This window comes from Mustela erminea, chromosome 10 (genome assembly GCF_009829155.1).
Source record: "Mustela erminea isolate mMusErm1 chromosome 10, mMusErm1.Pri, whole genome shotgun sequence".
Lineage (NCBI taxonomy): Eukaryota > Metazoa > Chordata > Mammalia > Carnivora > Mustelidae > Mustela > Mustela erminea.
Window position 1 is genome coordinate 84,572,459 of NC_045623.1, and position 15,256 is coordinate 84,587,714.

At 50.2% G+C, this 15,256-nt stretch overlaps 1 protein-coding gene across 6 annotated transcripts in view; it reads left to right on the top strand.

The window, feature by feature from the left end:
* The window catches only part of CSMD2 (CUB and Sushi multiple domains 2), a 601,873-nt gene that overhangs the window by 452,260 nt on the left and 134,357 nt on the right, over nt 1–15,256 (top strand). For all 6 annotated transcript variants that reach the window (XM_032302441.1, XM_032302440.1, XM_032302436.1 and 3 more), the window contains exons 27-29: nt 3,271–3,462; nt 8,570–8,708; nt 12,382–12,569. In XM_032302441.1, coding sequence (XP_032158332.1) covers nt 3,271–3,462; nt 8,570–8,708; nt 12,382–12,569 — 519 coding nt within the window. The remainder of the gene's footprint in view (nt 1–3,270; nt 3,463–8,569; nt 8,709–12,381; nt 12,570–15,256) is intronic.

Sequence of the window (15,256 nt, forward strand, 5' to 3'; positions counted from 1 at the left end):
AAATATATTTGACCATGGAGGACTTTTTCCCAGACCATCTCAAGAGACTAGCATTTTATGGAACAGACTTCAGAGACTGCTGGGATAAGCCATAAAGGATCTGTAAGCAGTGAGGGGAGTGGAATGCTAAAGAGACAGCTCAGTCCACTCTCTGGGGAAAGGAGTGTTATGAATAATTAAATCAGACATGTATTTTCTCTGACTGTGCCCAAGCTAATGGTTATGGCTTTAAAAAAAAAAAAAAGAAAGAAAGAAAGAAAAGAAAAAGAAAACCCTCTTAATTGCTCTGGCAAATTCCCCTGTGGGTTTGCGCTATCTGACCTCCTATGCACTGTCAGCTTGGCCACGTGGGACAGCATCCCTGGGCACTGTCACGAGCCGCACCTTCGCCCAGCAGCTCCGGCTGCTTCCTCACGCGTTGTCCAGCCCATAGAAGGACTATTCATCCTTCGGGGTGCGTGTCAGATGCCACTTCCTCCCCATTCAGAATAAATTGCTGTGGCCTGTGGCACAGCGAGCACTTTACTTCGGTTTCTTCAGTGCGTTGTCAATCCCAGACACCCTGCCTTGTGCTGGAGGTAGCGGACCCTTGCCACGTCCTGCCGCTCAGACTCCTCCACGGCCCATGCGTGCAGCAGTGCAGCAGCGGCTTACTCACTGCTTACTGGGAAAGCAGGCACGTGGACACGTGTGCACATGAGCACATGGTTTTCTCTAATGCGTGGATGCCCGGACGCAAGCTGCCCTGACCATCGCTTAGGTCCGTGGAGAGGGGCATGGGCAAAGCTACCTAGCCTGGACTCCAGAAAGACCGAGACGACCTGGCCCGGGGTCCGGGTGTAACCGAGGTTCAGGAAAGGTCACCTTCCCTTTTGCTGTCCTCAGTTAGCAAATACCAGGACTCCTCTAGGGAAGGCCGCGTGGCTCGCCCCAGGTTAACTTTATAGTGTGTGTTTGACGGGGGATTGTACAGAAATGCCAGAGACGATTAGTGCAGGCTTGGCTTTATTGAGTAAACATGACTGTGTAACATCTAACATCCTGTCTGAACCACGCGGATCTAGCCTTTTCCCGGGGCTTTGCCAAGCAGCTCAAATTCAGGAGCATTAAAGAGGGAAAGTGGGAACAAAGAGGGTTAGGGGGACACTGAAGGAGAGGGACTGCCACCCGCTGAGCCTGCACCACCCTAAGCACTCTGCTAGTAATTTTCACAGAAGCCTTAGAGTATGGTGGCCATTATTTAATCCTTGCTGCAGACGTGGCTCTGAGGTCCAGGGAGGTTTCTCATACAAGGTCATCTAGTTAATAAGCAGCAGAGACTGGATCAGAACCCCCATGTCTGATCCCCAGACCCAGGCTCTTCATCATTGCACTCTGTCACCTCCTACATAAATAATCTTTCTGAGTATGGTCAGAACAGGGAGCTATTTTTCTTTCAGGGAATCATTTACATGTGTACAGTGCACTGTAAAGCTAGAGATGAAAGCTAAGTCTGTTTTTAATTGGGAAGGAAGAAGATTGATTCTTCTTTGACGTTATAAATAAATTCAGTAAGTGTCAGATGGTGATGATTTGTTCATTTATTTATTCATTCAACAAATATTTACTGAGCACGGCTGTGTGCTGGGTAATGTTCTAGGCCCCGGGGATACAGTTGGAAGCAAAACAGCCGAGGTCTCTGTTCCCGCAGAGATGCACAAGTGATATTACAATAAAGAGACAAATGAATTAGCAAGAGTATTACAGACTGTGCAATGAAAAGAACAAAAGAGGAGAATGTGACCAAATTAGTAGCGGGAGGGGTCAAGGGATGAGCCCAGAAGAAGGTGGTTAGAGAGGCCTGTCTGAGGAGGTGATTCAAGAGCTGAAAACTGAATGACAATATGGAGCTGACTTAGGAAGGTCTGCGGCACCATCGCTTCAGGTAGAAAGACCAGCAGGTGCAAAGGCCCTGGGGAGTGGGAAAAGCAGCGAGGGACCTGAGCTTGCTGCGTTGGAAGATTTTACAGATGTAGCTGGGTATAGTATAGCATATATAAACAGATGAGCACGGCTATATTCTAATAAAACTTATTTACACGAGCAGGCATAGAAACAGATCTGACTATGAGCCCTAGTTTCTCGTATGTATCGTTACTGGGTATGAGGTATCAGATGCTATAACTCCAGACTTGTTCCCACAATCCTAGATCTTACAGTTGGTGATATTAGTGTGTACAGTTGCCCTGGGCTCGGGCTTCTTGAGTTTTTCCACTGACGTCCTCCTCAGAGCAGAAGAGAGTGAATGTCTATCCATCTGTTGATCTGAAAGCTGTAGGAGGCTACAGTCTCTTTGAGGCTTCATGTTTTTGCTGAAGAACACATATGACTTTTACATTCTACTCCACAATAAATTCATTTAGTTTTGTGCATGCTATTTTCCCCCAAAATTTGGGGGTGGGGGAATCTGGCCCTCCAAGCCAATGAATATTACAGATCCTGTGGCCTCCAGGGGCTCCCATCCCTGGAGCCTGCCGCCCAGAATCTGGAAAATGACCTTGGTTGCAGCTGTCCCGATTCTTTGTCTGGACGTTCTCTTCTATCATTTCCTTTTCTCATGATGCATCTACTCACTCATTCTTTTATTCATTTACTCCTTCCCTCCATCATTTGACATTCACTTTTAAAGCACGTGGTCTGTCCGACACTAAGTTAGGTATCAGACCACATTCCTGAGGTTTTTTAATGTTGACTACATCTCAGCTATGAATGTTTACTTTGAGCTCTATTTTTTCCCTTGCTACACACCTCAGACTTTCCTCCGGTTCCAGGCCGATGTGGTGTTGGGCATTTGCCTTCACCTGACTGCAGTTCTCCCTATGCTTGTTAACATCCGCTGCTCAGCCTACAGGGAGACCAGCTCCCAACCCACTGGCAGACCCTGCTTGTCTGCTGATCTCTGCAACAAGGCGGGTATTGATCCTAGCTCACTTCTTTTACAATCATAGCTGTGCAATCACACCTAACTCATGGTACCTCGTGACAGGTGGATGCCAACGGTGGTGAAGGTTCTGGTAATGGTTCTGACGGTGGTCCCCAGTGGTGACAGAGATGAGGGTGAGAACAGAAATGAAACGGTGGCCCTATTGCCAGTGACATCAGTGGGAGGTGACAGAGATTGTGGCTGTGGCCCTGGCAGTGGGCACGGTGATGACAACGAGGGTGATGGGCTGAGACCCTCATTGGCGGACAGACTTCTAGGCAACCCCACTTGTTCTTCTGTTCTCCCAGTGTCTACAGCCACGTCCTGCAACGACCCTGGGGTCCCACAGAACGGGAGCCGGAGTGGCGACAGTTGGGAAGCCGGAGACTCCACAGTGTTCCAGTGTGACCCTGGCTATGCACTGCAGGGGAGCGCAGAGATCAGCTGTGTGAAGATCGAGAACAGATTCTTCTGGCAGCCCAGTCCGCCCACGTGCATTGGTACAAAGCAGCCACAGGCTGAATCCTGCCCTCTGGTCCCACCACTTGTGTGTGCCAGACCCCATGGCCCAAGTGGCAGCTGCATCTAGAGGCCGGCCAGTAGCATCGGAAAACCCAAAGTTTACGCTGCTTTGTGTGAATATGTGCACACAAATGCCCCCTCACATTCACACACTCACAGTTACTGTCTACACATGACAAAGTCTTCACTCTCCAAAGTGGTCCCCAAAATTTCTAAGCCAGGCATGTCCACCTCTTTTCTCCCTGACTCAGGCTATTTAGGTGGGAAGGAGGATGATGGATCAGCTCGGGAGGAAGGTCAGCAGGTTCCAAAATGCCCTTTCTAATATCCAAAGCACTAGAAAGGCATCCACAGGCTCGGGTGCAAAGGGAAGAACCTTGCCTTTCTTTTCTCAAGGAAATTATTGGTTACCTGGGTATTAGATCTCTTGATCTGTTCTTACTCTTAAAAATCTCCCCCTTTGGCCCATGCAGAAATGGAAGCTCTGCGACTTGCCCATGGTCAGAGAGCTTGTAAGGGTTAGAGGGTAATAATACTGCTCCCCAGCTCCTTGAGCCTGGGAGGAGGCAGGAAGTTGAAGGAAGAAAGAAATAGAAACATTCCAGGTATTCATTGCTGCATGGCCCTTTTTCTCAGGCAAAGTCCTGAATGCATTTATGTCCCGGATCAACGATGGGTGTTAGAAGAGAAGCAGTAGTCCCCAGGTCCCCTTACTGTGTGCTAGCCCCACACTGGACATCTTCTTACCCAACCTCACTTAACTTTCCCTACAGCTCTCTGAAATGAGCACCATTCCCTCACTTTAGAGTTCAGGAACTGAAACTTAGATAAACTTGGATATCTTGCCCAAATCACAGAGCTGGGACATGGCAGAGCCAAGATTCACACCCACATCAGTCTGAAAGGAGAGCCTTTCAATTTCCTACTTCCCACACTAGCTCCTGTGCTGGGGATGGGTTCCAGGGACTTCCCAAGACACAGCCCAGCAGCCGATGCCCCAGGCGATGCCCTGCATGTCTTTCCACTCAGTTTCAGTGGGAGGCTCTGTCCAGGCATCCGAGGACTGGCCTTTGCAGGCCAAGCTCTGAGGCCTGGTGCTGAAGGTGAGACACTAAATCCTGTCTCTCAAAGGTGATTAGGAGTCACCCGGGTTATGCAGTAGGAGCATGGTGAATGAATACATAGCAGACAGGAGGTTGACTCCTGGCTTCCAAAAACAGGTCAGATCTCAGCTACATGGAATAGTATGTGCAAAAGATTGTGGGGTACTGAAGTAGACAGATCTGGGTTCAGATCCTGGCTCTGCCATTAACTAGTTCAGTGGCCTTGGAAGAACTGCTCCATCTCTCTGAGCCTTGGTTTCCTATTCTATAAAGTGAGACTAAATACACTAAATTCATGGCATCATGGAGTAAGGACACAACTAACCCAAATCTCAAGAAAGACTGATTTCCCTCCTTCCTTTTCTCACTTCCTCCTTCCTCTCTCCTTCCCTCCCTCCCATTATTCCCTTCTTTGTTTTCGTCTCTTGGGTTTTTGGACTTACCTCCCTTCCCTGAGCATGAATCCCAACAGGGCACTGGAATTCTGGTGAGTCCCAAGAGGGAGTTAGATGAACTCTGAGGCCCCGTCCAAATTTAGCATTCTCTGGGACTGTGATTCCTTAGCTTCTTTTACAGAAAAGCAGGTCCTGAGACAAGACTGTCCCAGGTGGAGAAGGGAGGGGGGGCTGCACGGTGTTAAGCTGTTGAGAGCAATAAATGTGCAGCGAGCAGGGCAAAGAGGTTAATTCAGCTTTCATTACCCATTCTTCTGTACTCAGCTTGGGGAAACGTTCCTCGGGCAACAAAATGAATGTCTTTGTCTCTTCTCTCAAACAGTCTGGAAATCCCAGTGACAAGCCCCTAATTTCCAGCTCCCTTGGCAGTCTGCCATGACTGGTCTGGCTGGCCCTGATATCCCTTCATTATAGGGAGGAAGCAAAGGGAGAAAACAAGTATTTATTGAGCGCCATCCCCATGATAGGCACTGGGCTAGAAGTTTTAGCTCCATTCTTGCAAATGGAATCGTCAGATGGTAAGTTTGGAGCTCAGGTTCTGGATTTCAACTATCGACCGACTCTGGTGCCTTCACCCCAATAAGCTGTGTGACCTTGGGCAAATTGCTGACTCTCCCTGGGCCTCATTTTCCTCCCCTGTAAAATAGGGGCATTAGGAGGACCTAGATCATCACCCTGTTCTGAGGAGGAAAGAAGCTCATGCTGTAGAGCGCCTAAGACCACGTCTGACTCACAGAGAACCCAGTGTGCCTTAGAAGTTGTTATTGTCCTTACTCTTTTTGTTATTTTTATTTACTTTATATATGGGAAAGTGGAGGCTCAGAGAGATGGGATATCTTGCCCAAACTCATAGCTAGTAAGTGGCACAGTCAGAATTGGAACCCAGGACTGTGTAACTTCGAGTTTGACGGTGTTTCTCACACCTCCCACCCCGCAGGACTGCCTGCCCACTTTTTGGCCATCTGGGGTGACCAGCCGTCTACTACCACCCCCTCCTGGTCTTCCATGGTTTATAGGCTCCAGCCTCTGTTTCTGACTCACAGTAGGGAGGGACAGGGCGTGACCGTGGGTGTGGGACAAACATCCTGGAATGGAAGCAACACCTGGCTTCTAGTTCCCACCTGGCTTCCCACCCCTGTGAATACCTGCTGAAAGGACCAGGTGATGCTGGGATGTTGCCAAGACCTCATTTGGTCTCCTGCAGCTCGACTGACCTGCTGGTTAGTTCTGGGGCCTAGAAAGGGAAGGGACTTCCTTCCTCTGCGTACCTCTCCACCAGCCGTGAGCAGCGGGAACACTCCTGCTGGCCAAGCAGCTAGGAGTGCGGCCAGGCCTTGACGCACAAATGGCAGAGGGCAATGATGCCCAGGCTGGGGTCCTGAGTGGGAAGCAGATGTCTGAATGCCCAATGCCAGGGAGCCATCTGGAAGGGAACTGCGCCAGGGCAGAGGCCTAGAACCCAAACAAACCACAAGCACTTTGGGAGTGGGCAGAAGAATCATGGGGGCAATTTCAGAAATAGCCAGGTCACCCCCATCCCTGGCTAACTGAGGGGAAGAGACCCCCAAGCCACAGAGGAAGCTCACACCCAGTGGCCTTTTCCCTCATGGAGGCATCACTGTGCCCCTTTAGGAAGGTCCCCAGGGAGCTGGGACCACCCAGGCTGCATCAGACAGCTGCTAGGGTTGGGCCCTCAGAGCACGGGACAATAGGTCCTACTGAGCTAAGTCCAAGGTTTTATCCAGATCGTACAGGCCTCCAGCATGTCGCATTCATGTAACCCTCTTCTCCAAGAGGGCACAGGGGAGAAGCAAGCCAGAGGTGCAGAGAAGCAAGCCTGGTGCAGGGAACCATCCTTGCTCAGAGAAGCTCTCCCAGCGGGGGCTGCTCCCCTGCCCCGCTACCGGAGATTCTGAGCAGAAAGGAAGAGTGCGAAAGGGCTGCCCTTTCGAGGCAGAAGGTGAGTCTCAGTGACTCTGGGCGGGTCTTTCAACTCACTGAGCCCCAGGCTTCTCAGTTCTAAACCAGGAAGAAGAATCCATAGCTCACTGAGTTGTTGCGAGAGGGAAGTGACATGAGGTATCTAGAATGCTATGCGTCACGTCAGACGTAGAGTAAGTGCCCCCTTGAGTGTTTGTTCCAGTTGGGATTTGGGATATATTCTCCACGGGGGTGGAGAGGAACCACTACTCTTGGGATCACTCAGGCTCTATGTTCAGCCACATTAGGGCTTTTATGGCCCAGCCTGAAGCCTACTGTTTTTTTAAAAAGACCCTGTGGGCATTGACTGAGCCTTCGAAGGCTTGCCCTGAGCGAAAGCTACAGCATGCATCTGTAAAGCTCAGCTCAGCGACAAGACTATGGCTGCCCTTGAGCTGGGTCTTGGACACACCTTTGGCTCCCACCTCCTGTGTCCAGTCTCAGACTTTCTGGCTTCTCCTTAAATGACTTTCCTACTCCTGTGGGCTCCCAGCTGATGTACTTGACGTCAACCTCCAGTGGCACCCTGTGGGGTTTCTCAGACCAAACCATACTAATAGTCTCTACCATATTTCCTGGATGATCCCATACACTTTCCAGCCCCCATCTTATCAGACCCCACTGCTTCAGGGCAGTGACTCAGCCAGCCATCTAGGGGAGACCCTGACTGCAGATCTGGGAAATGCCCCAGTGGGCTCCAGGTAAGCTGCTTGCTGCCTCACCAGCCACTTGCCCCCTCCCTGCCTGTTAAAAGGCCCATCATCTCAGGGGGGTGGGGATGGGGAACCACCATGGAAGTATGGAGCTCTGTTGTATCTCCATCCAAGTGAGGTGCCTCCACTCTCTTAGACAAGGTCTTCTGGAAACTTGGACAGTATCTGCAGCTCCAGGCAGAGGCCAAGAGCATTGACAGGGAGGGGGCCAGCCGTGCTTGGCAGGTGAGCATAACTGTATTCTCCACCCCCCTGATGGCGAGCGCACTACGTCTCGGATCAACACCCACAAAGCTCACCTGGAAACTGGACAGGAGGCAGTGGCAGGAGACCATGTATTTCAAATGTCTAAAAGAGGAGTATCAACTGCCTCCAAATAAGAATTATTTACTGTATTCCAGGTGCTTTAACAGACCTCTCCAACATCTTTAGCTCCATCCATGAGGGAAATAGTACCTCTTCCTGCAATAGGGAAAGGATGCTGAGGTCCACAGAGGTTAGGGTAATTCCCTAAGGCCTCATGGCCAGGAAGTGGCAGAACTAGGTCGTTCGGTTTTGATTTTAATAATTTCTTGAGGTGAAATTCACATAACATAAAACTCACTTTTTAAAATGAATAATTCAGTGGCATTTGGTACATTCTCGATGTTACACAACCACCACCTCTGTTCCAAAACATTCCTGTCACTTGGAAGTAAAACCCTGCACCCATTACATCCCGTCCTCCCCTCGGCCCTTAGAGTCAGGTTTTCACTCAGATCTGCCAGACTCAGTCCCTCCTCCACTTTGCCTCCCCAGCACCCAGACCTGACCCTTGTCTTCCTCTCTCCCCAGCTCCCTGCGGTGGAGACCTGACAGGACCATCAGGAGTCATTCTGTCGCCAAATTACCCAGAACCTTACCCACCAGGCAAGGAGTGTGACTGGAAAGTGACTGTCTCTCCGGACTACGTCATCGCCCTGGTATTTAACATGTATGTACCTTTCCCCCAGGTGGGAGACGAGGGGCTCAGAGCAGCTGGGGGGTTTAGACCAGGGTCTCCAGGTGAGTGCACACAGGTCTGCTGGGAGCAGACGAGGGAACCCAAAGGAGGGAAACTAGCATTTATTGGATGTTTCCTGTGTGCCCTGTGCTGTGCTCATCGACTTCATACATTATTTTATCCTTATAATTACTGAAGTAACTATTATTCTTTCTTCCTTCCTTCCTCTCTCTTTCTTTCTTTTCTTTTCTTTTCTTTTCTTTTCTTTTCTTTTCTTTCTTTCTTTCTTTCTTTCTTTATTTCTTTCTTTATTTCTTTCTTTCTTTCTTTCTCCTTCATTAATGTATTTCTTTCTTTCTTCTTTCCTCTGAAGATGTTGAGATTCAGAAAGCAGGCCCTTGCTGGATCCTTTCCACGCCCCACTCCTCTGTGTTTCCCCCTTTGCTCTCACCTGGCTCCCTTCCTCACACTCCCTAGTGTGCAAACAGGCTCGGGTTTGTCTCAGGTCCTCCCCCATCCAGCTCCTGGCCTGCCTCCCACACTGCCTCCTTTATCCCTTTAGAGGCAAACTCTTCAAAAGAATCATCTCTGCTTGTGTCTACTTCCTCGCCTCCTGTTCACACTCAGACCACGGATACCTGGGTTCTGCCTGCGGGCCTCCGCCAGAGACCCCAGCGAACTCCTGGTTGCTACACAAAATGGCACTTCCCATGTTTTATCCCACTGTACCTCTCGATCACTCCCTCCATCCTTACCCTGATTTTTCTCCTTGGTTTCCATGAAGTTATTCTCCTCCAGTTCTCCAACTTCTTCTGTGACTTCACAGCTGCATTGTTATGCCCTGCCTTCCTTGGCCAGGCTCTATCGGGAGCCTTTTCTCTTCATATCCACACTCCCTTCCTGGGCCCGCTCCTCTGCTCCGATGGCTTCACCTCAGTCTTAGAAACAGGGGACTCCGTGCTACCACAGCCCGGACTGCCTTCTGAGCTGCGGGCTCTCCTGTCCAGCTGTTGGGGGTCTGGTGACTGACGGTGCCTCTGATGCAACACGTAAAAAACTGAGCCTATGACTTGCCCCCACCCCAGAAGAGCTCTCTCCTGACCCCCGGGGAGTGCCAGCTTCCTGCAGCTGTTGCTTCCATTAGTGAGCAAGGCCTGGAACCTCACATCTGCCTCTCCCCTCCAACGTCCGAGCTACTGTGCTATTGAAACTCTCACTACTTACCCTCCAAACTACTCCCATAGTCTCCTGACTGGCTCCTCAGTCCCCATCTTCCCCCCCATGCCAGCCTCTTCTTGAGTTAGCTATAGCGGTGATCTTGTCATGTGAAAATGCTAAAACAACCACCTCGGCTTCCATGGGAACATGCAATAACATGCTACTCGGCCACAAAAAGGGGTGAACAACTGATAGAGGCAACACGGCTGACTCTCAAAGATATCACACTGAGCGGAAGAAGATGGCCCCAAAAGAGCCCATTATGTAGGATCCCACTTACATGAAATTTTGGGATTCAGTTTGCTAAATGAATCCATGGTGATAAAAATCTGTTCAGTAGTGGCTTCTGGGGAAGACTGACTGGGAAGGGGAGAATTTGGGGATGGTGGGAATGGCCTGGGTTTTGCTAGGCATGTGTCAAAACCCATAGGTGATACATTTATGAGCTGATCATTTCATGGTGTGTAAGTCATACCTCTATTTGAAAACAAACACACAAACAAATGGATCTCTTATTTTAAAGTCCTGTCGTGGCTTCCTCTTCCTATAAACTCAGAACTTTGGTTTTTCAGTCCAAGCAATCTGGCCGCTGCCTCCCTCTCCACCCAGTCCCCCCGACCCCATCCTAACCCCTGAGCTCCAGCCAGCCTGAGCTGCTCACAGCTTCAAGACTATTCCTTGCCCTTGTGATCTTGCCTCTGCTGCTCCCTTCATGGAGACTTCCTTTTCCCTCCTTGTCCAACCATCAGGGGTCTCTGCACTTCCCAAAACTTGACACCAACTTGGCCTCCATGAAAGTCTCATTTCCTCCTCCCTGAGGAACTTTGTGCTGTGATCCCATGTGCCCGCACAGGCTTTGTACTTTGCTTTGCTGTTGTCATACCCGTCGCTGCCTTCAGCCCCATTGCCATCTTGAAGGTGTAGCGTCGGACATAGTCCTGTGTCCTGAGCACCGTGCAAGCACCTGGTACATTGAGCACACTCAGACAAAATGTGATGACTGAAGGAAGACAGGGATAGACAAGGCAGTTAGGAAGTGCCTCAGCAGGTGACCCCATTGTGAGGGTACCATGGAGGAAGGAGACCAGTATATATCCGGCTCCCCTACCAGATCCCTCCCCCAGATCCCCATCCCATCTCCCTGCCAGCCCTACCCACTTTGTCCTAGAGATGTCATGGTTCCCTCTCTCTGCCACGTGTCTCAGCTAAAGAGTGGAACTGCTGTCCCATTCTTAGTCCAGGTGGAGTATCCGAGGATGCCAGCGCATGGCTCAGCTCTGAACAAGTTAGTGTCCCAGATCTGTTCTCAGATCACATTCTATTGTTTTTGTGTTTGTACCCTTGACCAGTATCCATGACTTTGCTGGGTGCATACCTAAGAATGGAGTCGCTGCCTCATAGGGCCAGCATATGTTCAGATCTAGTAGGTGAACAGCTTTCCAAAGGGGCCAAGCAACTTTACCATCCTGCCAGCAGGCTCTGAGAGCTCCAGGGGCTCCACATTCTTGCCAGTCTTGGCATTTTCCATCATTTTCACTCTAGCCAAACCAGTGGGATTGATGATATTCAAGGACTCTAATACTCAATTTGCTAATTTCTTTATTCAGTTTTTTTTTTTCACATGAGCATCAAGATAACTAAGAAAGAGGCATACCTGTAGGTGCCAGGAGTGGGGTGATAGCAGAATCTGAGAAGAGCTGGGAACTGGCACGGCGATGAGGGGACACAGCCAGCTTCTTCATGAAAACAGACCCCTCCCCACCTGGGAATGGCCCCCTGGGTGACTCTTTCCCTCTTGGAAAAGGAGGTGCAGTCTAACACAGTCTAAAGACCAGTGCAAGCAGATAAGAGAGCTTACCTGCTCTGACTGACTCTTCAGTATATAGAATTGGTAACTCGTTTTTCCTTTTGTGCAGAGTGTAGTGAATTCAGACAACAGTATTGCATTATAATCTTCAAACTTGCTAAGAGACTAGATCTTAGTTATTCCAACCACTATAAAGAAGTGATAACTATGTGAGATGTGATAGAGGGACTACTTTTCACCACTATGGCAATCCTATTACAGGATAAAATGTATCCGATCAACAAGTTGCACACCTTAAATCTACACAATATTCTATGTCAAATGTATCTCAATTAAAAATACTTTTTTTCAGAAAGAGGGATGTTGGGTTTTCAGCTCTAGCTTTCTGGGCATTGGCTTTAGTGCCCAGAAGAAGACCAGTCTTCTCTGCCCCCAGGCCTGGCTTATCCACGTCCTCGCCTGACTGGGAGACCATCAGGGCTTCCTGCTCTCCCTCCCACCTGGAAGAGTCAGGAGCCAGGCACCAATGGGGTGGAGGGCTCGCTGTCTGGGAGTCCCCCTTCCCCGGTTGAGCCTAATGCCCAACAAGAGCCTTTTCTGACCTTAGTGGGGTGGGGGCGGGATGTTTTTGTTCCCCAGCTTTAACTTGGAGCCTGGCTATGACTTCCTCCATATCTACGACGGACGGGACTCTCTCAGCCCTCTCATAGGAAGCTTCTATGGCTCTCAGCTTCCCGGCCGCATTGAAAGCAGCAGCAACAGCCTCTTCCTGGCCTTCCGCAGTGATGCATCCGTGAGCAGCGCGGGCTTCGCTATCGACTACACAGGTAGGACCCTGGCATCTGAGCATAGGGAGGGCAGGGCCAGGCAGACCTGGCGGAGGGGAGGGGCCTCGAGGAGGGCAAAGGCAGGGTCACTGGCAGAGCCCCTCCCAGCCCTGTGGCCCTCCAGGTGGCCTAGTCTTTCCTTCCCATGTGCCCCAGGCCGGGGAGACAGCGGGGCCCGCACTCTGCTTGCACCTCATTTCTATTGCCACATCCCTGCTCCTCTTCTGTCCTTTTCCTGTGATGGTCAGTCCTCGCAAGCTGAAGCAAAGCAGTCAAAGCAGGGATCAGCACGGGTTTCTTCATATTTTAGGCTTCTGAGGCATCTGGCCTCTGTCCCCACCACGCAGGGCTGCCACTGCAGCACTCAGGTGGCCCAAGACAGACTGTGAAGGAATGGGTACAGCCACGCTCCCATAAACATCTCCCTCTAGACACACACAGTCTAGATGACCAGTGAACTGCGTCCCAGGCTCACATTCTCTACTTCGCAGCCATGTGGCCTTGGGCAGGTTCCTGAACCTCTCAAAGCCTCCATTCTCTCATCACAAAATGCTGGTAGGCTGATCCCTGCCTCACAGACACGTGAGGATCCATGACCCTGAGCTTCAGAGCCCTTGGTCTGGCACCTGGCACATAGCAGGTGCTCCGTAATTTTCCAACAGCAAGAGTAAGAGAGGCTCCAGGCTCCCAGCTGCTCCGAGTGCTTCTACCATGTTATTCTCTGGGTGACCTTTTCTTCTTCACTAATTATCCCAGACACCATCATGCAAATCCTAGCCCCACTTCTTGCTTGATTTGTGCACTTGGCAAGTTATTATCTCTTGGAACCCGTCCCTCCATCTATAAAGTGGTGGTAATAATAATTATGCTGCAGAAGGTTAAAATTAAAAGATATTTTATACCTACATATTATATGTAGGAGTACAATGCCCAGTAGGTGCTAAACACTCTACAGATACTCTAGAGATGATTGATTTTGTTATTGGTGCGCTAACCCAAGTTCACCCGGGCCTCATCAGCCTGTGTGGACAAATGGGGTCATATTATCCGTTAAAATTAAAAAGTTTCTGGCTCATGGCCCCCACTTGCATAGTGTCGGACCTCAGCAACCTTTTAAAGGGTTCCTTAATTAAATATTTCTGGCAACTGCTGGGAATGTCTCACATACACTCACAAATAATACCAATCATAACAAGAGCTAACTTAGCATCCATCCACTGCCAGCACGGTCCTAAGTACTTCACATCCATCAGCACATCGAGATCTTCGAAATTACTGCTCTTTTGTCAGATAAAGTTCTAGAAGATACTTAGTGTACAAAATAGAGAATGTCTTGCCATGGTCTCTCCTCATGGGGCTGGCCTGGATAATGGATATTTTGCCAACCTCTCTTCCTCCAGACACCGGCTGTCTATCAGTAAACCTGCTGTTCCCAAACCCTTCTGCATGCACTGGTGTCAGAACAAATATGGTTACATAGTGTGGAATTCTAGGGGAGGCATGACTTTGACTCCGCCCAGGACCATCACTCTGCCACTGCCATCCCCACTGCTATATTATCATCTTCATTTTTCTTACTGTTCACCCCTTCCATTGCACGCACAGAAGTACCCTAAGCTCCCTGCCCCCTGGCCATTCTGTTGCAGCCTTGCAAAACAACACCCTGTGTCACACCCACACTCAAGTGACTGAGAATGACCAGAAAGAGTCACACAAGCATGGCACTTGGATCCACCACAAGTGATGGCTTTTAACCCTGGCCTTAGCCACCTCCAGCATGTCCCAGCTGGGGACTTCTCCCGGGTGGAGATTCCAAAATGTCACCCCAGAAGTCACCCCTTCCAGCTTCTTCACAAAAGGACTTCAGCTCATTGTCCTTGGATGCAATAAGTTCATGGGTTCACGGCATCCTGGCTGCAGCCACCTCTTCCCCAGTCCCCTTCACTGAAAACACAGGCTAGAGCCACACTTCCGGGCCCCCTTTCCCAAAGCCCTTCCCACTTCCAGCTGTTGGCCCAAGACTGCACCTGGAGGGGTCCCCAGCTCTAAAACACAGCCTCAGTAAGACCTTCCAGGCAGCCATCTGAGCCAGCCAAGAGGCTGAAGGAGACCAGTTACAAAGGAAGAGGAAAGGGGATGCCAGCCAGTGCACCCTCGGCCACCTTGTTGGCATCTGTTTTTCAAGCACCAAGACAAATGTGCCTGTCTGGGGTGGGAGGTGCCTGGTGAGGCCTAAGGCAGCCTTCCTTCCTTCCTTCTCAGATAGCATACTCCCTAATATCAGCCATCTCACTGCTATGGCCCTAGCCTTTGGTCAGGCAGCCCATTTTATGGGACCCAGGGACCCTCTGCCTTGCCCCCATGGTCTTCTTCTCCCCATCTCAGGATCCCTGGATTCCTGGAATGGGCCCACTCTGCTACCGGATCCCATGGCCTCAGTGATATCCCCACCATACTCAATATCTTTATGGGGTGGCCTTCATCGCTTATGAACTGTGTTAAGCAAGCCCTTTATATTCTCTGAGCATCCCTGCCTCACCCATCAAAGAAGGACAGAGCACTGGGTGAAAGAGCTGGTGTGGGATAGGAAACAGACACAACCCCCAGCACAGGGCCCAACACCAGGAGCTACTTGGCACACACGTTGATCCACATTCTCCATCTGTTGCCTTCTTTCCTGAGAAATG